We start from the raw sequence: 27,570 nt of genomic DNA, 5'->3' as shown, positions 1-27,570 counted from the left end.
GAACAACAGAATGGAATGCTCTAGAGCAACTGCACATGGGTCTATACCATGATACCATCCTTAATGGAAAGCATTTGCTTGAGGGCTTTAAAGACTTCCTGTAAAGCTGCTCTTTGGGGTGATGATGGAGCTATAACCCGTACTTTTAGGATGACTGGTAGAGGCTTCTGTGATCCAAAACCAGTTGTTCAGCAGCCCTCACTAATGTTCTTGAGGCTGTATGCTTTATTACATACTCAAAGTACATTTAAAGCAAACATTCCAGTAGGTCACATCTTTCAGACAGTAACTGTCACGTCATTGGCTGTATGACACACTCTAGCATGCAAAGCAACCAATCAGCATTGAGCACACGACATGACCTCATAAAAGGAGGGCAATCTCCATGCTGTTATAAAGCTTTCATTTTGATCACAAGCTGAAAGGGATTCAGTGCAGTTATGCTGGAAACTCAACATAACCCAGCTGTAAAACATTCACAATCACTAGTGAATACACACTAACTGCTCTGGCAAATATGTAGCCGGGGCGTAACCCTGATGAAGCGGTGGAGTTGACTTAACATTTGTACTTGTACTGTTTTGTTTGTGTGGCTCAGAAAGCTGTAGTGTCATGTTAGACTTTACTGTACAGACCCTGAAACACATTTATATTCAGTCTATCGGTTGCTTTTATTCAAGGCAGTGATGCCCTCTGGTGCTAACAGCGCTAGTCTGCTACCAAACAGGAGAGCCTTCCATTATTGTGCATCCCAAAAACACTGGGATCCTCTGTTTTCCTGTATCTTTTTAAAAAGCATAATTTGTACAGCCCCTTTTGTGGTGCAGCTTGTAAAGATATGCCTCTAAAACTACACCATGTCCAAGCAAAACGCTCAAATTGTGCACACAGCTCATGTAATTTCCACAAAAAGGACAAAGAAGAAATAAAACGCTCTGGAGCTGCACATGAGTATAATGTCATCATGACCAATGCCAAGCAGCAGACACCTTTAGGACATGTTTGGAGTCATGTTTGTTATCCAGAATTCAACATCCAACGTTGGTATCTGACCTTGCTAATGCTCTTGTAGCTGAATGGCATTAAAATCTCTGAGAATTTACTTCTTGTTACCATTGCTTTCAAAAGAAATATGTGGGATAAGCAGATGAATTTGTCCATAAAGTGTAAATTCACATTTAAAAGGGCACATTAGTCAATCTGGCCAGAGTGCCTGTCTGTGATGTTCTATTTCACCTACCTAGCTGTCAGAGGTTTCATTTCCCAAATCCCACCCAAATCACTAGCGCTTTCGTCTGCTGGAGTTAGCGTGTCATGTGCTGATGCCACTTTTAAAAGAAATGAATTTTCTTCTATATACAGGGCATCTCAAAAAGACTTAGCAGATGGTGATGTGATTTTGGACACAATTTTACATGACATGGCCTAACAGTCACAGGCATCATCATCATCATCTTTTCCACTCATCCATTTCAGGGTAGCGGTGGCAACAGGGCTATCCTGTATCTTCAGATGAGTTGATTGCAACTGAGGGCCATATTTTCATGTTATTTATTAACAGTAGAAACAGTGAAAACTTTTGCAGTATGGTGATTCTGATGCTACAGCAGGTGATTAATCCTGCAGTTCTGAAGCATGGTGCAGACTGCACGGATAAGGCTTGCTTTCTGAAGCACAGGAGATAACAGCATTAGAGCAGCTTAGAGTCGTGCATCACCTGAGTAGGCTGAAATCTTCAGACTTAAAGAAGAAAGAACAGAGCCTTACTAAATCACTCTGATTATTACGTTTGGCTCTGGGGGAGAATGCAGCTACACCGCATATATTATACATTAGTAAATTAGACTATGCAAAAAAGGGCCACAAAACTAAGCAATAAACCAAACTTAGGAATAAATTATTATATTAATAATCATATATTACCACACTGCTGTTAACATAGCTCTATATGTGCCATGTACACTGTAATCTTTTGAAGTCATTATGTTATACATGCTTTTTATTATCGAGTTAATGAATGTCCAGTTTACGGGGGTGAGCAATATGGTCTGTAAATGATATTGCACCAAAATAAGGTTCAGAAGACTAGGCCTGGGCTAAAACACAATCGAAACACAAGCCTAGGACTGGACTTAGTTAATCACTATAATAGCTATCCTAATTATATTCTTCTACCCTGATTGGCACCATCCACCCATTCCATAGTACACTGGAGTACTGCAGTGCAAGTACATATATGAAAACATACAGCGTAATAAGTGAATACATACAGATCACTATTCAGTCAGTACGTCTAGGGCAGCTGAGATACAGTGATAATGGCGGGGTTCATTAAATCCCTGCTGATCGGGTGGGGGATGGGGAGGGGATCAGGACTGCTTGCGTGGCCCGAGGGTTTTGTATTGTTGCTTATGTTCTGTACTGGTCAAGGATATTCCTTGATAAATCGAAACTACATACATAAGAGGGGAAGTTTACTCTCAGGGACTTTCCAGCAATGACCAACATTACGGTATATGACAAAACACCTATGAACACACTAACAGTTTCAGTGTAGCTGGATCATCACACATCACTTATGTGGTTTAAAACAGTCTATGTATAAAACATAAAAGATTGAGATTGACTTAACTGCTCAATGTATTTAATTATGCATTTAGTTCCATAGTGAATACAGTATGTACCTTAGGTTTGGCAAGTGTGTTTCAGTGTTGGTAACAAAAACAGAGCAACGCTGTTAAATTACAAACAAAATGGTGTACATAATTATTGACCAAACTCAAATAATTAAAAAATGGTCTTGGTGTAATTTGCAACATGCCTCCCCCCACCTCTTTCCTCCAAAATTACCTTCAGAGTTGATCTTTTCCCCCTCATATTTTCTAGTAAATATTTGCAAGGCTCTGCATGACTAAACCACATATATAAATATAATAAACGACATAGGCAGCCTCTCAACTGTCCCTACACTAACTTCTCCTCCTCTTCAGAGAGAGTCTTAAGAGAGAAATATCTCGGATCTGCCACTTTTCTCTCCTCTCTCATGGAGCGGATGCCCCTGCCAGGCCAAAGGAAGCTTTTCCACGTAGTTTATTTATAGCTACTGATGTAATGACCTCCCCTACAGGGGTTTAACTCAGCAATGTGTGCGTGCCTGCCTGCGTGAATGCGTATTTGAGTGTTGGAGGGGTTTACATCTCCCTAAGCATCCCATTATACACGCACACATATACGTAAAGATGCATATATAAATATGAACACTGTTTTTTTGTTTTCATTTGTTTTATGAGAGGATTATGAGGCAGATTGCTCATAAACGAGTGTGTCATAGCTGACTGGACCCCAGAGACACTTATCAAAAGCCATCCTTAATTTTTCAACAGTCGTCAGAAGGCGCTGTACAGCTCAAGCCAGGCACATCAAAATCCCAAACGTCCAACACAATGCATGACTGGCATACTCAAACAAAACACGAACGCTTTACTGCATTAAGATTCTTGGTACTGTTGGTTCTTAAGGAGGAAACAGTAATTCTCCAACAGGGCAAAGTACATCTGAACGTATGCTTACACCGAAAGTCATGGGGCTTGACAAGAATCTTACATTTATAAAAGGGATAGATTCATATCTAAAATGCGATTGGCTGGACCAGTGCAAAACATTCAAAATCTTTATAAACACATAAATACAAGCATCAGCTTCCCTGCTCCACCCAAAAATGTATCTACAGGTGCAACATTAAGGTCAGTCAAGCTTTACAGGCCATTAGCAAAAACCTAAAAAGAAGCTGAAGGTAGGAAATGGCCATTTCAATCAAATTTCATAATTAAATAAAGGACTCTAAAACCATTTTCAGACTGACGTGTTCTCACAGCTGGTAATGTTCTCTGTGGTTTAGGCATGAATTGACATCTGTGTTGTGCGAGCGGGTGGCACAGCATGAATTCACTGTCAATTCTTTGGAACATTACCTGCTCTATTCACATATAGGCTCACTCAGACATTACCAGGACTTTGTACTAGGGGGCCGACAGGATAAAGTCCTCAAAGTGTATTTTCCTCCTGGGAAATGTTTTCCGTTTGTGAGAGCACTGTTTGTTGCCTGACTTGGTTTTTTCTCAAACTAAATAATTTTAATTAATTTTTAATTGGATCCGACACCAAAAATCAGGCTGCTGCTCTTAAATAATCACTGCCAATAAATAAACACTGCCATGTGTGGAACTTCCCAGTCGTTATCGTACAACACTGTTCAAGTGCAAATCAAGAACTTGTTGCATCTTATGTTACTAATTTATAGATATACGTTATTGATCCCAGAGGGAAATTCTAATTATTGGTGGTGTAATGTGGGAAAATGCTAAATAAAAGATGGACAGTTCCAGAAATGAAAAATAAAGATTTTAAACATAGGTGACAGTGCATTACAAAAATGTATCTTTATACTCATAAGACATTTGCTTATTTTAAACTGTCCAATTTAGTAATGTTGGCTTATTTTATTTTTATTACAATAAAATTTAGAACAAATTTACCATAATTGATTTAAAGGCTAAGCACCGGCTATATGAAAGTGTCAAACAAATAAATACAGTGGAATTTGTGTTCCTAACGTGTGTTTATTGAGAGTCAGAAAACATGTTGTTTCTTACTATTTGAAGGAATAAGGTTTAAAAGATCGTTGGTCCCCCCCCCAACGGTGTTGGGAAACTCTAATAGGCGTCTTGCCTGTGACGTAGATGGTGGACAACAACTCTAGAAGCTGCACTTAATTTAATGCTAAATGACGAAAAGGTGTGTTGTTTTTGGCTGCAATCATTCAATGTACAGTGGGACATCTGCGCACAAATGGCCCAAAGATCCCAAAATATCCAGAAAATGGACTAAATTTGTCAACTTTAAACTGGCACTTTGGAAAGGACCATCCGCTCACTCCGTTATCTGTAGCTCATTTCACTGGCGCTTTTCCAACAATATGGGCATGTAAGGACACCAACGAAAGGTGTTCAAGAGCCTCTGTAACATGGAGGTAAACAGGGTAAGGACACTCACTTCGCCTGTTTTAGTTGGTGTTAGTTAACGTTAGCTTGACTTGCTAAACTCGGTGGCTCAGATTATACTCGGCTACGTAGCTGCATTACGGAGGTTTATAGTGTCGGATGAATTCGAGTTCGACTTCGATCACATTTACAAGAATAACTGTACCTCTACATTTGAGTTTAGCTTATTGCTAGGCTATTGTCATGAATAATGTTGGTTATTTATCTAGATACTGTCATAACAGTCAGTCATAACGGTGTTTTACCGCGGCGTTGTTCAGCTGTTGTCCACCAGTGACGTCACGGTTGTGTTCAAGAATTTCCGTAGCGAGCTCGGGTTTTTCCGTCAATTTTAATAAAATTGTCAGTTTTAAAGCAAATTAAGCTGCTATTTTCATTTTAATTCATACTTATATCTGTCAGTAACTAAAATAATGTGAAATATTCATGGAGGTCCATTAAGTGGTGCTTAGCCTTTAAGGCTGCTTATGGACCCATGGATAAAGACAGAAACCCCCCAGATCAGGACCATGTTTCTGTTCATATGTGCAAGCTAAGCTAAGCGAAGCTCTTATCGTCAGGTGATCTATTTTGCTAGCCAGTCAATAATACACAATAAGAGTTCTGGACAAAAAGTGACAGATGATAAAGATGTTACAGCCTATTATTTTTTTAAATACATAGGCTGCATAGTTTGCATAATGACAAGTTTGTTCCAGTTGAAGTCTGAATACTTTTGCCTATTAATAGTAAACTGTAAATATCTGACATTATTTAGCACTGTATACTGATACTGCGTATCCCTGACTAACTCCTGACTGTGTTGTGGTACTGTGTCAAATTCTGAGAACGTGGTGCTAAGGGGAAGTCACTTGTTTAACAAGTAAGCAATGCCTTCAGTATGATCCTAAAACATTACAATATCAACAAGGATTACAGCTTCTCCCTCATGTCTCCCTGGTGTAAACAAAGCTGGCTTTGATAGTTGATAATGACAAATGAAAGAAGGGTGAACCTTCATTGTACTGCCATTTTGTATGTGCTTTGTTTATGATGCTAAAGGCAAGCTGATATAACCAAAACAGATTAAAAGAACATCATTTGGAAAAAGATCAGACAAATCAAAAAAATAAAATTCATGCTCAACAAGTCTGAGACAGTGTAGGATATCCATTACTTAATCTCTGTTCTAGTATTCAATGACACGTTGTAGTACTGACTAATAACAGCTGATCTCTGAGAATGGAAGTGTGGGGGTTCAGGACCTGCTGATGTCTACAACGACTACAATTTTGTCATAGTCAGTTCATATGACTGGAATGTAATCACTTAAAGTTACCAAAAGTGTGGGGATGGATTCTCCAGACACCTAGGGAATTGATACACTGTTAATGCTGGATGCCTGAGACTGATTCTCAAAGATTTTTGTTATTTCTACAGCCTGCATATTAGTATATTCCTGTCATTTATGAAGCTGAAGCATTATACAACATTTTCCAGTTAAAAGGTCCAATTAAATATCTAATAATGAAGATTTGATATTGATTCAAAACATTTCAAGAGAGATTAGAGTATTATCCTCTCATTTTAAAGCAGATTTCAGCCAAGGTCTTTACGATATCATCGTGCTTCCAAACGGGTCTGATATATAAGGCAGATATAAGCCATACTGCCTTAAAACATACTTATTTTAAAAAGTCTGTCTTGTCATTAATACAATCACAGGTGTAGCATCTAAAATTAATAGCTGAACACAAGTGGAATTTACTTTAATGCAGTTATCATAGCAAAATGATTGCCAATAGTATCTGGACCACCACCTCCCTGAATTAAACAGAAGAAACTTGTGAAAGAGCTACCAGAGATCATCTCTAGAGCCTGCAATCTACACTACGGCCTGGTCCCAAATGTAGCATCATGTGCCCAAAAAGAGCCTGATATTAAACAGAAAGGTGCCTTTGGTAGATTCTCTGGACCAAAAACATTCTGTTGAATATGCTGGTGTTAACTCTTTTTTAATCTGTTACAAACCCAGCTAACAGAGCTCAGAGTGCAGTTTCAAGATCTTCAAGAGTCAAGAGTTCAACAGTAAACACAACCCATGCCATACACACTCAGAAGTACTGAAAGCTATTTTATGCACTATATATGTATATACGATGATATTATTTAATAAAGTCAGCTAAGGTCAACTCACATCAAAATATCAGCCATAAAATGCATAGTTCTGTTTCTGAAACCTGACTGACCTCCAGGTTTACATCCAGTGCTTCTTTAAGAGCCATACCAAAAATGAACTGTTACATTAACAGAGCTACTGAATTCAATGTAATGCATCAATGTGAAAGATAATTCTCAAATGACACTTAAAATGAAAAGGCACATGAAACTTTAACCTGGAGGTAAAATCCACATGTAGTGCAGAAGGAAGGCAAGTACCTGGGAAGACACCTCTGTTTGACACTGCTCTGTTATCCAAGGCTGCTTAGCAACACCCAAGCATCTTGACTCCAGTCCTTAGATACTTAGCTACAAACAACAAATATGTCTATCCCCTCCAAGCCCAATTCCCAGCAGCCTTAGCCTGGACCTTTTCCATCTCAGATACCAATAATCTCAGGTGAATTACTGGTTGGACCATATATGCAAAGTGCCTGAGACATAGAGGGATACGTAACACTATCTAGAGCACAATGCAGTCACTTCTTCTGAGGAAAGCCATTTATTACACTTAAGAGGATACTGTACTCAGTGGGGAATTGTGTTCTAGGAATCTAGTGCTCATAGTGGTCTAATGCCCTGGATAAAAGTCTGCCCTGGCACACCCTAATCAGCATCCCTTGCAGTGAATTATTTGCTGAAATACAGGCTGTTTCTTTGGCTTTGGAACTTTGCTTTCCCCAATTTATTTCTGTGATGGTTGTAAACGGGTTGCAGAGATTGTGATGCTTTGTTCTAAGGTGTAGTAGAATCCTAACAACAAATTTTTTAATTTGACACCAACTAATGACAGTCTACAAGCACTACGGCAGAAGACAAAGGAACCGATTGGGCTAAAAAGATGTGCTGCAGAGGTTTTTTTTTTCTCCACAGGCAGCACTGAGGCACCTATAAGGTCCTAACAGATGGACTCCCTGTGGTTAACGTCTCATCAAAGCAGCCATGTGACACAACAGCTTACAAAGAAATTCAAATGTCATTGTTTAGGTGAACAAAGATCATGCCAGAACCCTAAAAGTATAACATGTGCTTAGTTTATTACTGAAAAGCAAATTAAGGAGAAAAGTGTCTACTTTAACTCCACAAAGACACCATGATGGAAATCACTAATCCAAGCTCTACCACAGCTGTAACATAGCTGACCAATCAGCCTTTTATCGACTTAGTACCCGGGGTCAAACAACCAGACTTGCTTAGGCCACAACTTGAAAAAGTCCATATGGCTCGTGTTCCAGCGTAACTCCAGATAACAAACCCCATGTGATCTCAATGGCTTTTTGATCCAGTTCTTTTGGGAATAAGGTGACAACCAGAAGAACTATTTAACACACCAAATATGAAAGGAGCAACCCATCAAAATCCCAACATCCATGTTCAATTAAACACTTTAGATTACAGCTGAATCTTAAAACAATTAGGCCAACCATTATGAATATCTACAGTCATAAGAAGACAAAATCACTGTATATTAATTTATTTGCAGAATTCAGTTAATTAATTCAGGGTCTGTTTGTTCAAAATGGTGCAGAGAATTAATAATGGGGCTGGTAGGAAACTTGGATCACAACAAATAGTACAGCCACAATGCCAACACTTCAAAACTAAAACAGTGTATTCATAATCACTAAGTGTTCCATTATGTTTTGTGGTGGTATTAATTAATAGACATATAGCCTAGTTCCTATCATAACGCAAGCAAGCGGTTCTGACGCCTGTACCACGGTTCAGAAATGTAAAGGTAAAGAAACTTCTTGCATCACATGTCCAAACCAGAAATGATTTGAGTCTAGATATAACAGATATCCAACCAACAAAAGATGCTTCCCAGAGATAACTGTAATAAGTTATGAGAACACCAAAGATCCAAGGTTACTATGCAATGCTAAAAGGTAGTTCTGTCAATTTTGATATTCCTGATCAATCAACAAAACCACAGACTGTTAGAATATTAATGCAATATACAGGAACAGATCAAAATTATATAGGGCAAATCAAACGTCAGTATTCTGGCAGAATACCCAGAAATATGACGTGCAACACCTCAGAGTGGTATAGCTTTTAGGGTGCTCTCAACCCTCTTTGCGACCATCCTGTGTTCTTAGGTTACACTAGTACAGGGCATCTCACATCAGACCACTCAGGGTGACTGTTCACGTTGTCACCATTTCTGTATATCATTTTTAAAATGAAGTTCCCCTTTAAAGTGAGTCTGCGTGTATAAAGAAGGCAGACAGTCCTGCTTGAAATAAATCATGGGTGGGCCTAACACAGCACTGAGTGGTGCAATATAAAAAAGTGACATAATTCACTGAACTGAGCGAAAGAAGTACAAATGCAGCTGGAGACTAACACTTCTTTCTTTCTTTCTTTCTATCTCTCTCGCTCGCTCTCTCTCTCTCTCACACACACACACACACACAGGAGTTACTGTAATGATGACAGGCTAAAGAAAGCCTGCGTACAGCTTTAAGAGGATGAAGAAGAGAGTATAGTCAGTCCTGTGAGGAGGAAGATCACAGCGTAGGGACTTTTATTGTGATACGACAGAAAAATTGGCAGCCAGTCGGGTTAAGTGCCACGACTGGGGGCTAAAAACCGAGGCACAACGTCCACCATTATTACCCCTTCACTGACCCCCCCACTCCCCTCCCCTCGCCCACCGTAAAACACCGAAACATCCGAATTATTTTTCGAAAATACGAATTCACTGTTCATACTCGCGCCGGTACCGATTATTGGACCGGCTACGTTTACATAGAGTCGAAAGTGGCTTTATAAAACGCGTAAACACACGGCGCTTCATAATGACCGTTTATCATTAGCACAGGCTAACGTTACCTGAGTGACCAAACCTCACCAACTTCAGCCGTGGACCCTTTTCGGTGTAACGTTACAAGACAAAGTGGGCAGAATTTTACCCAACACAAACAGAACCACAAGCATTCGGAAAGCAAACTTTTCCGACTTCATTTCTAAGGCCATAACAATAATACATTTAGTAATATATTTAATAACAACAACAACAAGAGCGACCTGGCACTCGCATCACAGTTCAAGCCAATCAAGGGCTGAAACGTTAGCAGGCTAATGTTAACTTGCTAGCGTTTCGGGAGAGGGGGGGACAGCGCAAAATTTAAACTTTGAAGACAAGAAGGAGCCAAAAAACCACACCGGCAACGTTCGGGACTCCAAATAGACTCGTTTGGATGAGGGAGCGATATGAGGCGATTCGGTAGATACCGCGAATAGACCCTCAAAAGAAGCCCAACTCCCTCAAGTGACTCTCTGTAACTTGTTTGTGCGGCGGCGTTTACATCGGCTCCATGTCGGTAAAACGGGAAACGCCAAAACTGCCACAAAAATACACTTTCAAAAGGCGTCTTTGAAAAACTTTAATGCACAACCACGACCATTTGTACTGGTTTAATCCCCCCGATCATTCGCCTTGGACGTGTTAATTGCTGCTTTATTTTTCTGTCCTGAAGAAAAAGTGCACTTCGAAACAGACACATTATCGTTAATGTGACGCCGCTGTACAAATATATACATACACACGGACAGGGGGAGGAAAATCGGGGACTCTCTTTAAGACTTAAATCCGAATAAAGCGGATTCTCCCCGAGAGAGATAGAGATAGATAGATAGACAGACCCCCCTCTTCCTCCTCCTCTTCCTCCTCTTCGTCACAAAACTTCACACACGGCTTTGCTTTCTTTCTTTTCTTTTCCACTCACCGGCTTTTGCTGGAGGTTTTGAGTGTCACTTAAGTCTGATTTTTCGACGTAATCGCGCACACACTCACACTTACACACATACATACACACACACAAAAAAATCCCGGGGATACCCTCAGCCCTCCCCGCTCCGCCGCCTCGGCTCCGCTGCCAAATAATGCGCCTCACACACATGGAGCCGCGGCGTCAGCGCAGTGGGCATGCGCGCAGCTGCGCGTGCACGCACACACTATAACTGACCACCACTAACACCAGTACAATACTCACAGAGCACTTTCACTGACCACCACCAACACCAGTCCAACACTGATAGAATACTATCATTGACCACCACCAACACCAGTACAACACTCACAGAGCACTATTACTGACCACCACCAACACCAGTCCAACACTCACAGAGCACTATTACTGACCACCACCAACACCAGTCCAACACTCACAGAGCACTATCACTGACCACCACCAACACCAGTCCAACACTCACAGAGCACAATCACTGACCACTACTAACGCCAGTTCAACACTCATAGAGCACTATCACTGACCACTACTAACACCAGTCCAACACTCACAGAGCACTATCACTGACCACTACTAACGCCAGTCCAACACTCACAGAGCACTATCACTGACCACCACCAACACCAGTACAACACTCACAGAGCACTATCACTGACCATTACTAACGCCAGTTCAACACTCATAGAGCACTATCACTGACCACTACTAACACCAGTCCAACACTCACAGAGCACTATCACTGACCACTACTAACGCCAGTCCAACACTCACAGAGCACTATCACTGACCACCACCAACACCAGTACAACACTCACAGAGCACTATCACTGACCATTACTAACGCCAGTTCAACACTCATAGAGCACTATCACTGACCACTACTAACACCAGTCCAACACTCACAGAGCACTATCACTGACCACTACTAACGCCAGTCCAACACTCACAGAGCACTATCACTGAACCACTACTAACGCCAGTCCAACACTCACAGAGCACTATCACTGACCACCACCAACACCAGTACAACACTCACAGAGCACTATCACTGACCACTACTAACACCAGTCCAACACTCACAGAGCACTATCACTGACCACTACTAACGCCAGTCCAACACTCACAGAGCACTATCACTGACCATTACTAACGCCAGTCCAACACTCACAGAGCACTATCACTGACCAACACCAGTACAACACTCACAGAGCACTATCACTGACCACCACAAACACAGGTACAACACTCACAGAGCACTATCACTGACTACCACCAACACCAGTACAACACTCACAGAGCACTATTACTGACCAACACCAACACCAGTACAGCACTCACAGAACACAATCACAGACCACTACTAACACCAGTACAACACTCACAGAGCACTATCACTGACCACCACCAGCCCCTATCCAACACTCATAGAACACTATTACTGACCACTACTAACAACAGCCCAACACTGATAGAGCACTATCACTGACCACCACCAACCCCTATCCAACACTCACAGAGCACTTTCACTGACCTCCACCAACACCAGTAAAACACTCACAGAACACAATCACTGACCACCACCAACACAAGTCCAACACTCACAGAACACTGTTTATCACTGACCACCACCACCACCAGTCCAATATATACAGAGCACTATCACTGACTAGCACCAACACCAGCCCAACACTTACAGAACACTGTCTATCACTGACCACAACCACCACCACCAGTCCAATATATACAGAGCACTATCACTGACCACCACCAACCCCTATCCAACACTCACAGAGCACTTTCACTGACCACCACCAACAACAGCACAACACTCACAGAACAGTATAAGTGACCACTATTCTAACACACATACACACCACCCTCTTCACCTTCACAGATACAGGTAAATATTAACACCTATTGTATAATAAAGACATGTAAACGGCCTCACATGCTAATGGTCATTATTATGCTAATTAGGTAGACCAAAGCATTTTGAAACACTGGGTTGAGGAGTGTACACTTCTATTTTTTAACAGAGAACAAATATAAAATATGTTTTTTTTTTTTTTTTTTTGTAACTTGCACAAAATAAACCATGATTTTTCACTTTGAAAATCAACAAAAGCTCATTAGATCTAGGGTCCCCAAACTTTTGCATGTAACTGTATATGTGGGGCGGGACAGTACAGAGAGGGGGAGATGGCTGATTGCATTGTGGGGGTTGTTTGGCTCATTGTAGGGGGATTATAAATCCCTTGTGAATTACACATGGCAAACACACACACACACACACACAACACACACAGACAAAATCTGTTTTATAAAGGGTCAATCAAATGTAGATCCTTAATCAGCATAGAAGACACGAGCATGATCTGAGCCTACTTTCTGTCCCCATTACAGAAGTGTAGTAGCCCATGTTTACATGATAATGAATTTGATAATGATTATGTACGCGTAAATGCAACACGATGTAAAATATTGCATTTATTTAAGGCCTGCATCTGTCAAATACCTCCTAAAAGGCCAAAAAGTAGAAAATGCCCACTCACAATGTGTATATTGTGTACAGGCGGTCAGCCTGATGTGGGGAACAGACTCAGTCACAAAATAGCAGAATGTTATTGATTGATGAAGAGAGAATGGCAATCTCCTGTCACTTGGGACAGTGTACCAGTGACATATTACTGTAACAGACGTTGTGCTTAGCACAGCAGTACTTGGATAATTCAATAAAAAAAATCCAGTGTTTCACATTTTGAAGAATTATTATCATTAAAAGCCATGTGTTACAAAGCTTGTACCTCCATTTTGATGTCTCTGAACATCCCAGCTGTCAAAATTTCATGCCAAATGCACCAACAATTGCCCCCAAATAATCTTTGTTACACTGACATTTATTAAAACATAATCAGGTGTTTACACACTTTTCCATTAAGTTATCTTGATTTGAAGTAGAAGTTTTCTTCTGACAGTATGTGCTTGGACTTTGGTTTCCTAATGAAAATGAAATAATTTTCATACTGTAAATACACTTTGTTGTATGGATTTATTTAATGAAATAATAAATGGATTATTACATTTTCTCTTCAATCTATACACTTTTTTTTCAGATTCAGTAAATGTTTCCTCATAGTTCGCTAGCTGTCCGGGCTGTTTGTACGCTCCAAAAACATTTGTACACAGCCCTGGGATTCCCGTTCCCTCGGCAATGGGACACATAAATGACACATACCAAGAAACAAGTTTTGAAGACGCACTAAAGACGGGTACATTAGCATGGCATCCAGCTTAAACATCATTCTCCAAAATCATATATAGCACCTTTAATACATTTAATACTATACATTAATACTGGGCCATAAATAAATAAATAAATAAATAAATTTTTATTCAGAGAGACAGTGTAGGAAAATGTATCCAGCCACACTTTTATTCATTTGTATATTTATTACCTATTATGGTCTATTAAAACTTTTTAAAAAACATTTTAATTATCAGTCTTTTATTGGATGTGCACAGGAAATGTTCTGCAGGATTATTTCAGTCACTGAGCTGGGCTGAATTTAACATCATATGGAAAATAGAGCACTAACGAATCTGAAAAGTCTGAAAACTGGTCTAGAGTCAGTTCTCTGATGATAGTGTGAGACTAAGAGGTCTTCACATTTTTTTTTTTCATATTACCATGCAATGCCCTCCTCTGACTACATGGCAACAAACTAGGGCATAGATTACTGTGTGGAGAATATAATGTCACTAATGCTACAAAACTGTGTACCTCAATTTTTGTAATTTTATAAAATTTTCCTCAGAGAATTCAAAAAGATCAGCCATTGTTTGAGCTGCGTTACAATTTCACAAGAAATGTAGTCTTAGAAATGTCCAAAATAGCTAGTTTTTGTTTGTTTGTTTGTTTGTTTTTTTGTTCCTACAGCAACAATGCACAACATAACGAATACAAAAAGTGAAGATTTTATGTAAGTTTGGCCTTTAATGCATCTAAAGGCAACTCTGAGCATTTTTTTCCTGTTCTTGAAAAGAAAGAGAAAGTAAAATACACCACGCCATGGTCAAGGCACCCAAGCTCTGTCACGCTCTCTGTTTCTCTCTCTCTCTCTTTCTTCCTTCTTCTGTCTTCTTGCTCTAAATAGAGGCAGCAATGGCTGCCACTAACAACATGACAGTGTGAACTTAATCCCCATGTAAGTACAGTAACAATGCAGGAAGCGGCCCTCCCAGTCCCCATCAGGCCTGGCTCACTATTTGGCAGGAAGTCTCCTCACTCAGCTCTGCTCTGACACCTATTACCTAAAAAGCATCACTTAGTTAGCAGCAGTATTTTTCAGCCCCTCCTCACAACATCTTTCTTAACCACTTTAAAGACAAAGTTGAAGGTCAAGTGGGTGTATTACTGTGTGGAAGAGCCGTTTTGAGGAGAATTAGGTCTAGGATGTGTTCCTCTGGACTTCACGTCTTATCACAGGAATGTCACAGGCACACTGCTCGGCAGATTAGAAAATAAAGACAGTCATGTGACCAGGCCGGCAAGCTGACCTCAGAGTTGGCACAGAGCCCTGCAGAAACACACAGGCACACACAGTCCCACACAGCTCCACCATTACTGGAGATCAGGACTTTTATGCTCTCTTCAAGGGCAGGGCACACACGCACACACAAATATGCAGTCACACCCTTAAAGACCTTCCAAAACATGGAGACATTCCATGAGCAAATGGACATGCAGTGTACACAAGTAGCTTCAAGTTTATATGAATTTTGTTAAAAAATTATACGCAAACAAACTAATATTAACCTATAAATTATACCAATAGCATAAGCATGAGTACTGGTCAGTACGTATAATGTTGAGCATTTATATATATATATTAAAATGCAGGAGAAAATAAATTAAAAACAAAATAAGGCTTGAATAACAAATATGCTGGAACATATGCTTGATTGATTAATTCGGATGGGCCAAATCAAATAATCTATTAGGCCAGTTTTGGGCAGTCGTGTCTCTGAAGAACCAATTAGGTTCCTTAAGAACCATTTTGAAACTGTAAAACAAACTGTCATTTTCTTTGAAAAGCTATTTCCTGTCATGCAAATAAGTAACCATTTATTTTGGTATGTGTGTTATATCACAGCACACCACACGCGTCTGCAGGTCTCTCCTTAAATGAATTTACATTTAACAAGAAAAATTATCAATTATACATTAGCATACCCCATCACTGAGTCTGTGCTCTCATTTAAAAAACTCATGCTAACAGCACTGAAAGCTAGAAGTGATTGTGTAATGTCGGTAAACATAGAATTTCAGGGAATTTATGAATCTTGCAGAACATTGTCTAGATCCCAGTTAACACCATTTCTTCATTAAAAACACCGTTTAACAGATTAACAACCAACCAACACACATTTAGCATCTGTAATTTGTTTTTGTTTTGCACTGGAGCTAAAAGGCTAATGTTGCTAAATCATGGAACCTCATACCCCAGAGATTAGCACTGGGCAAAGTCCATTTCTAAATCATCACAAGACATGCATGGTTTCTAACACTGGATGATACTCAGGTTTCAAGATGGCTGCAGCTACTAATTTTAGCTATGATATGTACTTTTATCCATTTATAGATAACAAGGTGTCATACAGTATCAGACATCAAATCTTCAGTGTGAGAAATTGCGAGCACAGTGCTGAAGTCATTAAAAACAAGGGCCTCTATTCTTCTTACTAATTTCTAAAATCTGTAACCATCCAAAATGTTTATTTCTAAGCTTATTTTCAGCTAGAATTCCTACTGTTCTCTAATATTCTAAGCTTCTTCACATTTTACATTTAAGTAATGTGATATAGAACATTTGAAATATACTTCACCTACATTCCTTGAATCATATTAGGTGGTCTTTAATTTGGAACGAGCAGTGTAAATGGAGAATAGTATACAGCAGAAAGTTAACTTAGTAAAAATACATGTGGTATTCGCTGGAACTATTGTCCCCCTAATTTAAACAAATACACTGTGTATATTATATATATGTACATATGTAAATCATATACATAGGAAACATTCATTTCAATGTGAGTTAATGAACCTAACTTTAATTCAATTTGGAACATTCTCAATATTCCGACACTTTTCAGTTTTCTGGAGCAAGAATTGTGTTCTCAGGATAAAAAAAAATTATCTTTCAACATTTTTTTCAAAATACCTTTAATTTATTCTTGCATTGTATAAAGAAGTCCTAATTGATTAGGAAGCCAAGACATTACCTATTTATGTTTAATTACACAATGTGATTAGCATCCCTTAAATACGGCCCTAACTTTATAAAACAGTAATATACATTTCTGTAAAATCCACTCTAAGCATTTATTCGTTAACTGCCAGTTTTTTCTAAACCTAAACTATTCATCACATCGCATTCAAACCATGAGGCAAGAACTTAACACAGTGTGACTTTTTTTTTGTAACATTTATGCAAAGGGTTTGTAAAACCTGATGAATCAAAATAATGACAAAAATTATAATACGAATAAATGTGGTACATAAATATTCAAACTTTACAAAAAAATGTAATAAATGAATTTATTTGTTAAAACTACAAAGAAAAGGGGGTGAATACTTTAAGAAACTCTTAATTGGATTTGTACAGTGTTTATTTATAAAAAAAAAAAAAAAAAAAAAAAAAAAAAAAAAAAAGTGACTTGCATCAGTACTTGAAAAGAAAAGAAATACAGTGTCTTGAGAGAAATATGAAACCAGGGGGAGGAACAAATACAAAGATAATCTAGTGATCTCAGGGGCTTCAGTCATAATTAAGTATATAACAAATTATACAGAGTATAACATGTTTGAGATATCACTTATTGCCCAGACAGATTTTGTACACAGGAAGGGGTCAAATATGATATTGGACCTGGATTTTCCTTTTCCTCAGGACTGGAGTGTTGAGTTTAGGTGGCATTTTGTGGTAAGAAATGGATCCACGAAAAACAATCCATAAATGACTGCTGTAGATCAGACATTAGCCTGCGGATCTACTCACATACAACCCCACAGTGCCCTCTGTTGTTTGCATTGTGTACACAAACACAATCCAACACTGGCCGTGTTCAATCTCAAACCTCACCTTTTGGTTGCTAACCCATAGCAGTGTTTCAGTGTGAATGATATACATCATCTTGCAACCTTAACCAATGTTTTACCAATAAATACCAGCTAACAAATCAACGGAGAGGAAGAAAACTGTTTAACCAAAAGATGAAGGCCAGTTAGATAAGATATAATGTGCTGGTGCTTGTAGGCAAGTTGCTGTACTGAGAACGTTGCTCATTAAAAGGCTTATGAACAGTTGTTTCCTATTATCAATCAAAAACCAAACCTGTAGAGTATTTTACATAAGACAGTATTCCTAAACCGCACTGCCAAAATGTTTTTTTTTATTTTTATTTACTAAAACTGTCATTGGTAAAGAAATTTAAGATGCTGCCAAAATAGCTGCAGCATTCAAAATAGAAAAATTCTATACATATTTCAGAATACCCCTTACAAGACAATAATTGCAAAAAGAAAAAAAGGTTACTATGCATTTAGTTACTCATTTTAGATACAGTTTTTAAAAAAATAATGAAATAGGACAAAAAAAAAAAAAAAATCTCACAATAATGCTGAAACAATACTGAGAGATGTGGTTTAGACAGCATTACAGGAGACTCTCACTGACCCTATGTGCAACTGAAATATTGTTAGATTCCATACTGAGCTCTTAGCTGCCCTAAAAGCTTTCTCATTTGACATTTGACTGAAACCAGCCATTACCTTTGGCCACGGTATCTCTACTCCTATTCTGACTAGGCAACACTGCTTTCCGCTCTGGAGCGCTAATAAACATTTTATAAGTATGGGGGACTTAATGACTACGGAGCTAAAATTTGTGGGTCAACAGGCCAACTCACTGAATTTGTTTAAGGAATACTCCCACCACTCTCCTACATAATCCCTGTCCAACACATCTGTAATCAGACGATCAAGAACGAAGACGCATTTATTCAAAACAGTCATCTTTTTGCCAATGGAGTGACGCTAAAGGCTTCTTTAACAAGTCAGTTTACTGCTAGAGAAAGAGATTCTCACTTACGTACAGACAAACACTGCAAAGTTACTGACTACAGTAACCCACGGTATAAAAGTATTCACACCCACTAACCATTTTGGCCATTCTTCTCCAGCCTTTTAGCTATGGTCCCACATATATTCAACATTGATTCAAAGCTGCAGGAAGCTGAACTGTGCTGCCGTTATTGTGATGCACAATGTTTTATCAGTCTCATATTTATGCATCGGTACAACGCAGAAAATTGAGCTTCTTCTGGTAATAATCTTTAAGCAGTGTTGCAGTGTGTCAGTGTCTGACTTGATGAGAAAGACAGCACTGATTTGCTTCTTAATTCTTGACGTGAACAGCCTTAATACGGATGTGAAACGCAGAGATTACTTATCAGTTGTAGACTAATTTAAAAGAACAAAAGTTGGCCTGCTAACCAATATATTAGGTCTTTCAGGTACAGCATAAATGAGCACCTCCCCTCACCGGGTCACTCTATTGTTTCAATGCAAACCCAACACACACCTCAGTATGTTTCTTAAACTGGTTAAAGGTCATGGAATTAAATTAAGAAAGGTTAATAATTCTGAGAATTTATGGAGAGAGAAAAAAAAAGCATACAAAAAAGAACACTGGTCTGTTGGAAGTATCCTCCAGTTGAGTTTGTACATGAACCTGCACACTTGGCAGAAAAAGCCAAATCTGACAAAATTAGAGTTCTCACGTCAGAAGTAGCTTTGCTAAAGACGGCCACAGAAAATAACCAGCTGAGGCCTGGTACTCAATCAGTCAAAGACATTAAGTGTAAAAATCAGAGACTCCCTACTTTCAAAATCACATCTCGGTTTCATTAAAACAGGCTTTTTTTGCCACGTGTGGAAGTTCATAAGCACTATATTACACTAATAGTGTCCTTAGTGACTTACGCTCCAGCTATCCTCCAAGACTGAATGAAAAATCCCACTGCCCCAACAGCAACCATGTTCAATAAGAATAAGTTAAAATCTGAACAATACAAGATAAAATATGCAAGTCAAAGGCAGAGGAGTCCTCTCTCCTTTTGAGTTGTGTGGATGTGTGTGTGTGTGTGTGTGTGTGTATGTATACATGTGTGTGAGGGCTCAGAGGAGGCTGACCTATATATACAATTTGTGTGCTCACAGTGAGTGAGAAGTTGTATGTGTGTAAGTGTTGTGTATTCAAAGTAGGCTGGCCAGGCTGGTTGTGGGTCCATTCTGAGCTTGAATTTGCACTGGTGGAGGTCCATCTGTCCACTGTAATACAGACACAAACAAAACTGAATGGACTCACAACACAAGCTGATTACACAAGTAAATTACTATTGACCAGTAAGATTAGAAGTCAGAGGTCAAGGTAACAATGAAAGAAATTCTGCAGGATGTACAGATGTTTAACTTTCAATTGATAAGTAGTGTTCAGCTGCTCTCAATTGACACTATATATGAAAAGAGGGAACTGGTTTAAAAACACATTCTGAGGAAGGATATTTGACATTCATATTGTTATAACAAAATGCAGCTCTTTAGCAGACCTAGAAATTGCATCGGAGTAGTACAGTCAAATGAACGTTACACTTGACAGCTAAGGACTAATGGTTTGCCTCACTGGAGTCCATTATTAAGCATTATTTTTCTGCTGCAAATTGCTCAGCCTAATATGAATCTTCAGAACATTAACATGGTCCATAAAAGGCATGAAGGCACTTACACTTATGAGGTTGTGTTCAGGCAAGCTGCAGGCAGCTATGTGATCCTGCAGGAGCTGTTGGGAGAAATTCTGGTGCATCTGAGCTGCCTCATGCGCATCTATCGTGTTCCCACAGGCTTTGTTTAGATCTAAACAGAGAAACATTGGTGCAAAAATATTTTCAAATTCCAAAGACACTTGTCATGAAAGTTTAGTTACAGTGCACGCATCATCATTGGATTTGTTTGAAACATATTTGAAAATACGCCTAGAATCCTTTGGTGTAGGGTTTTGCTAAGGCCTGGAATGGCATGGTTCAGAGGTGATGAATGATTTTACTGGTTTACCTTTGAGCAGAGCAGAAGACCACAACTGAACAGACATGTCAGGAATCTTGCTGGCCAGCTGCATCGCTGGAACCACCATGTTGTTGCTCTCCTGCCAAAGATCAACATGGTTTGTTGTTATCTATCCAAACACACCAATGGCCAAAACACACTGCTTGTTTCTCATATAAAAGAAGCATTTATGCAGTTAGTCCCTGAGGAGGTAGACCTTATTTAAGAAGAGAAGCCCAATAATGTACATTTCACTGTATACAAACATGTAAATAATACTCATGGCTAAAAAGTCAACTTACTCTGTGGTTTCCCAGAACGTAAAAAATGTGTCCAAGAAGTACAAGGGAGCATGCAGTCAGTCGATTCAGATCTTCGGCATTTGACATCTTTAAAGTCTCACGGAGGAAACGTCTAGGTGCCCACACACACGCACGCAAACACACACACACATAAAGGAGCACTTAGTGTTTCTAATATTTTTGCCATTTAAAAACATTATTTTCTAAAAGCACAGACCAAATATCTTATTTAATAAAATGACACATTGACACACAAATTAATAAAATAATAATAATAATAATAATAATAATAATAATAATAAAAAGTCAAATTGTGAACTTACTTGGCCTCGTTGTAGCGTCCCTGGAAGAAGGAGAGGAGGCCACGAATATAAAAGGCTGCAGCTCGCAGACAATGAGAACTGCCGAGATAATATGAGGGGAAGAAAAGCAAATGCTTTAGTTTATATTACATTTTATATATTTGAACACAATTTATATTATCTCCAGGTTGCAATGAAAGCAACTTCAAAGGGATTTCTTTAATACATTCAATAATACTGGGGTAATGACTTGTCTTTCTAAAACGTATACAGAATATGAGAAACAGAATTAAATAACATCTCTTACCTCACAGGAAAGTTGTGGTCAGGGTTTATCCTCTCTAGTAGACTATAAAGCTGTAAAGCAGAATAAAGACAGGTTAAAAATAACAAGTACATTTTTGAAGGACAATGTAAAGTGTATAGAGTAATCGGGGCTGACTGACTTCCTGGTGCCTGTTGCCCTCTCTGATGTAGACACTGGCCAGGTTGGTCACAATGAAGGTCCAGAGTTCCTGGTGTGTAGTGAGCTGGACAAGAAAGAAAAAGACAAAGACAGACAGAGAGAGGAGGTAAGTCACAAAGTTTACAACCTGTACTGACACACTTTACAAATGCTGCAACTGTCCTTTGAGTACGACCCTCCATTCACTTGGGAAATTAGACCACTGTCTTTGGAATACCAGCAGTGTAACCCTTAAAATGAATAGTCAGTTTGTTTTTCAGGAACCGTGTATAAATTAATCATACATAAAACTGCTTAAATGATATGTCCTTCCAAGTTTATTAATGTTATAGATGACCTATGACCTACACAATGTCACTCACCCGCAAAGCTGTAGTGAATTGAGCTTCTGCATTGTCCATACAGTTCACAGAAATGCAGTATAATCCCTGAAAATACAGAATAAGATAATATTTTGAGAAGCATACAGAGTGAGAATGGACATGCAAACTTCACACTACATCAGATCCATTAAAGCAACAGAATTTAAAAATGTAATGTTGGATGTACACTTAATTTCATGTTCAATTTTCACATCATCAAACAGAAAATACTGTACATCTAGGTGAGCAAACAATATTAATAAGTTGTGCACTCACTAAAAGAGTATGAAGCTGAGCAGCATGGTTGGAGAACAGACGAGGAGACTGCTGGCACAGCTGACACACCTGAGATATCTATTCAAATCACAAAACCTGTTAGTGCCAAACAAATAAACCAACAACATAAAAACAGTACAACAGAGAAGGAACTGTGAGCCAACCTCCTGCAGCGCCGTCGCTTTGTGGCCGGTTACCAGGCGGCACATTATTATGTGCTCGAGCAGGATGACTTGGAATGAAGAGAGAATGGGACTGCAGTCCAACACTGAAAAGCACAAAGCATGTTAAAGCTGTGTGACCATATCCCAGTAATTATATTGCAATGCTCACCAAGACTGCTAAATATAATCATGTGGACAGCATTGGTCCATTATCAGCCTGAAGTTATTGTCTACAACAGTGCTAATTTCTGCAGTGCCATTTACTGATAGCTTCATGACAAAAACACAAATATGAGTGAAATAAAGTGTAATATCCCTTACGTTAAAAGTTACAAAAAAAAAAGAATGATATTACATGTTTATTGCAGATAAGTTAAATGAATAACACATTTTTAACTGTAGGAATTTCACACAGGGATAGTCTCCTTAAGAGAAATACTGACATAATTACACCATATTACTGAACAGTGTAAACCTCCTTTCTACATTTCTTACATTCAAAGCAAAGCCATAAAGTGTATAATAATTTTCCAACGTCGACTCACTCTTTAGTTTCTCTAGTTGCATGAGGGCTTTGTCTGTGTACTTCTGTGCCTTCTCCAAGTATCCAGCCTGCATCGAGTGCATGACAGTAACCTACAAACAAAAAGATTATTTGAATATTGAATTGAATATTCAAGAATACTGTAAGATTATTTGCTCAATTGCAGAACATGAATTACATAATGAGCGTTTTCTGAACTTCAGACTTTCAGACAGTAAAACCATATTTGACCAAAGTGCAGCTTAAACATAAGAACATGTTAAACTTTTGAAAACTGTAACGTCATCTCAAACCATTCCTTAAATGCAAAAGGCAGAGGGTGCTCTGAAAACATTCCTTGTCCACAGGAGTGTGTGTTTATATGAGAAACTTACCAGGTAGACTAGCACACACATATGCTCCTTCGGTAGCCAATGGAAAAGATCTGCAGGGTTACTTGGCAGGATCTCATCATCATGAAGTGTTGAGATGGTCTGGATACACTGCTGCAGCTGTTTTAAGCACGGCTTTACACTCTTCACCTGAAAAATACAAGCATGCACACATAGAACATATTTATTTTGGATGTTTCTTTTAACAACATGATCAGGCTTATTTTGCATTTCACAATTTAAATTACAATGCTTCAAGAATTCTTAATGAAATTGCCAAATAAAATTGTTAAGCTGTAGTTAATCCTGGTGCAATTAATTTACATTTGCTTCATGAGACTTACAAACTAAATTAATAATAAGTGAAGCAAAGGCAAGAGTTTAGGCTTGTAGGTGGAATAAATTGCATCTCTTAATTGTGTTTGTTTGTTTATGTTGTGAAGCTAAATTGACATTTGTGACTAGTTTCTCTAGAGTGGCATATCACCGAACGATCTACAGCGTGCATATTAAGTACATATTAAGACATTTTGACCAATGAAATATGAGAATTTTCCCTGTAGCATGATTTGTCTTTTGCTTTTAACGAAACACTGACCTGTCCAGCATCTAGGTAATGCGTAACCTGCAGTACCAGGAAAAACACCCGGAGAGACTCCTTCTGTATGGGGTTTCCCTGCCAATTCTCTACAATCTGCCCACACAATGTGAGCAAAGGATGTACCTCCTGCAGCTTCCGCTCCATCAGAAGCAACTAGACACAAGTACACCAGAAAATATAGTCAGAAAATGAATTAAATTGACAAAGTATTTACTAATTAAAAGGTATTTGATAGTAAGCTTAAGTATTAATACAATACTTATCATTCTTTAATTACACAGGAATATATTCTTAAGAAACACAAGGCACAAAGTAAACAGACAAAATTATTTATAATAATGAATACACCAAACAAAAATACTCACCATCCCTTTGCTCAGAAGAAAAAGAGCTCTGTTAAGGGCGGGGGTTCATGAAAAATAGTAAAGAAGCAAATTAACATCAACCTAACTTGTGCTACATAAAAATAATTTCCTTTTCTAGAATGATATATACATGCCTGGTATATTCAGATCCCACGACTCTGGCATATTCAGCACCTACACCCAACAGGTCACATGCAGACACCAAGTCCTTCTCTAGCGTGTGCAATTGCTACAAGAAAATAGAAATAAACACACATGCTCAGGAAAATTAAGGAACGTATTTAGGATTTTCGTTTCAAGCAACGTCTGCCGTTACTTACTGCTAGCTGGAATAACAATCTGCAGTGCCAGTAAGGAGTCTGCTGGGAGATCTGGATGGCTTTGCGTAGTAAAGGCTTAGCAGAATCAACCAAGTTCTATGAAGAAAAAAAAAGAGAAAAGATGAATTATATGGAATTATTCTCATTCTCTCTACATTGAACAGCAACTTAAAGCGCATAAACACTAGATCAGTCAGTTCTTCTTAAATCGGTATAGGATTTAACTGCATTTAACCACAAGTGTATTAGTAAGATCAGGTACTGGTGTTGGATGATAATGAACGCAAATGACAGCCACAGTAAAGAACAGTGTTCCATTGTTATAAGTTACACTGTCTCACAACCCAGTGCTGGAGGCTCTATATTCCTCTAGCACACTGGGCATGGTGATCTTACGCTACTACAGTGCATTATTTTATATTTTAATTACTTTATTATGCAGACTACCTCATGGCACATGTTAACACCCGTGTAAGAAATACTGATAAATTTATTATGCTGGATACCTGGACAGAGGTTAAATCTAGTCCTAAACAGCAGTGTTTTTAAATTGAGATTTTCCATTGAAACTAAACACAGAAAAAATCTTCACCTGGAATGTAGTTTTAAAAGTGAAAAATGTATACATATTTATAAACAAACAAATAAAATACATGAATAAATGAAAAACCCAAAACACTTACTTGTTGGCAATAGAGCTCTGAGAGGAGACTGGCAGCCTCAAATTTGACATCTTCAAACTGTGGGACCTTGTAATATTGGTTAAGGGGAATTTTTTCCTACAAACTTAACATCTTGTTCGGCCACAACTCAAAACACATTAAAAGATAGCTACTGCTCAAAAAGTTCAGCCATAATCTCTTACTGTCCTGGGGTAGGTAGTGAATCTGGAACTTATCTGACAGGTTACATAAACGTATAATAAATACATTCAATATAAAAGACACTTATTCGACCAAATTAATGGAGGTTTCTCCGTTGTAGATGTGGGAAAAGGATACTTGTTGCGAGATACACCACTGAAAGAGAAAGAGAGATTATTAGCATACCGTCCCGAATACAAATTTCACACAGAAACTGAATAGTGATGTTTAATAAAGAAACTGTAAACTGTGTAATACGTAGTGACCGAAAATAAAATAACAAGAGAAAGTAGATACTGTTATTTAAGGTTGTATTTACGGTTGACTTTCGTATAAAGCTAACGCTGGCTACACAGTGAAAAGCATAAAGCTACGTATTAGTTTATCACATAAAGCTAATACTTTAAAATGAACAACGGTGAATACACAACCTCTAGCTGATTTGTACGTGTTCATAGCTAAGTTTAACAATGTACACAAATGTTTTAAAACCCTTTCATTTCTGAGGCCTATGTGTTCGGCACTCTGCCGCATCCTCGGTGTTTCCTGCACAGCTCTTACCGCCTTTTCAAGATGACTCCGGGCCAGGTCGCTGTTCTTGGTGTGGTGATATAAGACCGAGCCGAGCTGGAGGTGAGTTCGCGCTTCTACTCTCTGCGGCGGCTTAAACTGAAACACAGCCTGAAGACAGTGCACACACAAGCGGATTTTAGGCGGGCTCGACGTCCGAAAATGTTCTGCGAAACCGAGCAGAGCGAGGTACCAGGACTCCGGGGCCTCAGCGCCAGTCGCCATTTTGACGACAATAACAACAAAAACAACCGCGGCCTCAACGGAGCCGCCGCACACACTCCGACACACTCCACTCCCGAGGGCTCAGGGGACGAGAGACACTTGGGTTTTCATCTTCAGTCCATTACAGTGTACTGACAACTTGTAAATTATCACGTAATGGACGTTAACGATGTCTTTAAATTTCCTTTACCTGCGCAGCACATCTATTTGCTGTTTCAAACCCCCCTCAGTGACCCCCTACCTCCAGAACAGGATATACTTCTGGTCATACATTTGTATTTTTGGCGATCTTATGTTGCATAAAACCCTCCTATACTGTACTCTGGAGGATTTCAAAGTCATTCGAATTATCCTCATGTCAAGTGACTACAATTACTGTAAATTGTTGGATATTAAAATTGGTCCACATCATATGTAGGGCACTGTGTGGATACAAGTAATTAAAAGTGGTCTTAAAATCAAGAGACCACAGTGTGCTATATATTATGTAAAAGCCATTAAAATTGGTTCTAAAATCAGAAACCACATAAAATGCATAAAAACAATTAACAAAATGATCCTCATTAAAATTTAGACATATAGCATGCTAATCAAGATATTTAAAGTCATAACAAATTGATCCTCAAATCAGAGACCACACAGTCATCCACAAATCATAAA

At 38.8% G+C, this 27,570-nt stretch overlaps 2 protein-coding genes across 6 annotated transcripts in view; both read right to left on the bottom strand.

Moving 5' to 3' along the window:
- Nucleotides 1–11,130, bottom strand: part of LOC136679631 (transcriptional repressor p66-alpha-like) — a 39,905-nt gene extending 28,775 nt beyond the window's left edge. For 4 of the 5 annotated variants that reach the window (XM_066658269.1, XM_066658272.1, XM_066658271.1 and 1 more), the window contains exon 1: nt 10,994–11,130. The gene's annotated coding sequence lies outside the window, so the exon portion shown is untranslated. Of the gene's footprint in view, nt 1–10,097; nt 10,178–10,993 lie in introns of those variants that run through there. The other variant, XM_066658270.1, reaches the window with a different exon arrangement.
- A 6,113-nt stretch (nt 11,131–17,243) lies between these two features.
- Nucleotides 17,244–27,281, bottom strand: LOC136679521 (MAU2 chromatid cohesion factor homolog). The gene is made up of 19 exons (XM_066658105.1): nt 26,677–27,281; nt 26,254–26,271; nt 25,936–26,001; nt 25,253–25,348; nt 25,067–25,161; nt 24,933–24,960; nt 24,565–24,720; nt 23,970–24,116; nt 23,597–23,687; nt 23,052–23,155; nt 22,888–22,965; nt 22,612–22,677; nt 22,230–22,313; nt 22,091–22,140; nt 21,805–21,882; nt 21,482–21,593; nt 21,189–21,279; nt 20,863–20,990; nt 17,244–20,408 (listed from the first exon to the last, which is right to left on the bottom strand). The coding sequence occupies exons 1-19, from the start codon at nt 26,908–26,910 to the stop codon at nt 20,334–20,336; spliced, it is 1,797 nt and encodes a 598-aa protein (XP_066514202.1). The 5' UTR covers nt 26,911–27,281; the 3' UTR covers nt 17,244–20,333.
- Nucleotides 27,282–27,570: the final 289 nt, after the last annotated feature.

The sequence above is a fragment of the Hoplias malabaricus genome, chromosome Y (genome assembly GCF_029633855.1).
Source record: "Hoplias malabaricus isolate fHopMal1 chromosome Y, fHopMal1.hap1, whole genome shotgun sequence".
NCBI classification, from domain to species: Eukaryota; Metazoa; Chordata; class Actinopteri; order Characiformes; family Erythrinidae; genus Hoplias; species Hoplias malabaricus.
Note: the sequence above shows the minus strand (reverse complement) of the source record. Positions and strands in the feature narration are given on the sequence as shown.

Bases quoted from the DNA above. Each gene is read 5' to 3' on its own strand.
- LOC136679521 (XM_066658105.1), bottom strand. From the start codon at position 26,910: ATGGCGACTGGCGCTGAGGCCCCGGAGTCCTGGTACCTCGCTCTGCTC. The intron at 24,961-25,066 runs GCATGTATATAT...CGCCCTTAACAG, and splicing joins GTGGGATCTGAATATACCAG to AGCTCTTTTTCTTCTGAGCA. The intron at 22,314-22,611 runs GTGAGTGACATT...TTTCTTGTCCAG, and splicing joins AATTCACTACAGCTTTGCGG to CTCACTACACACCAGGAACT.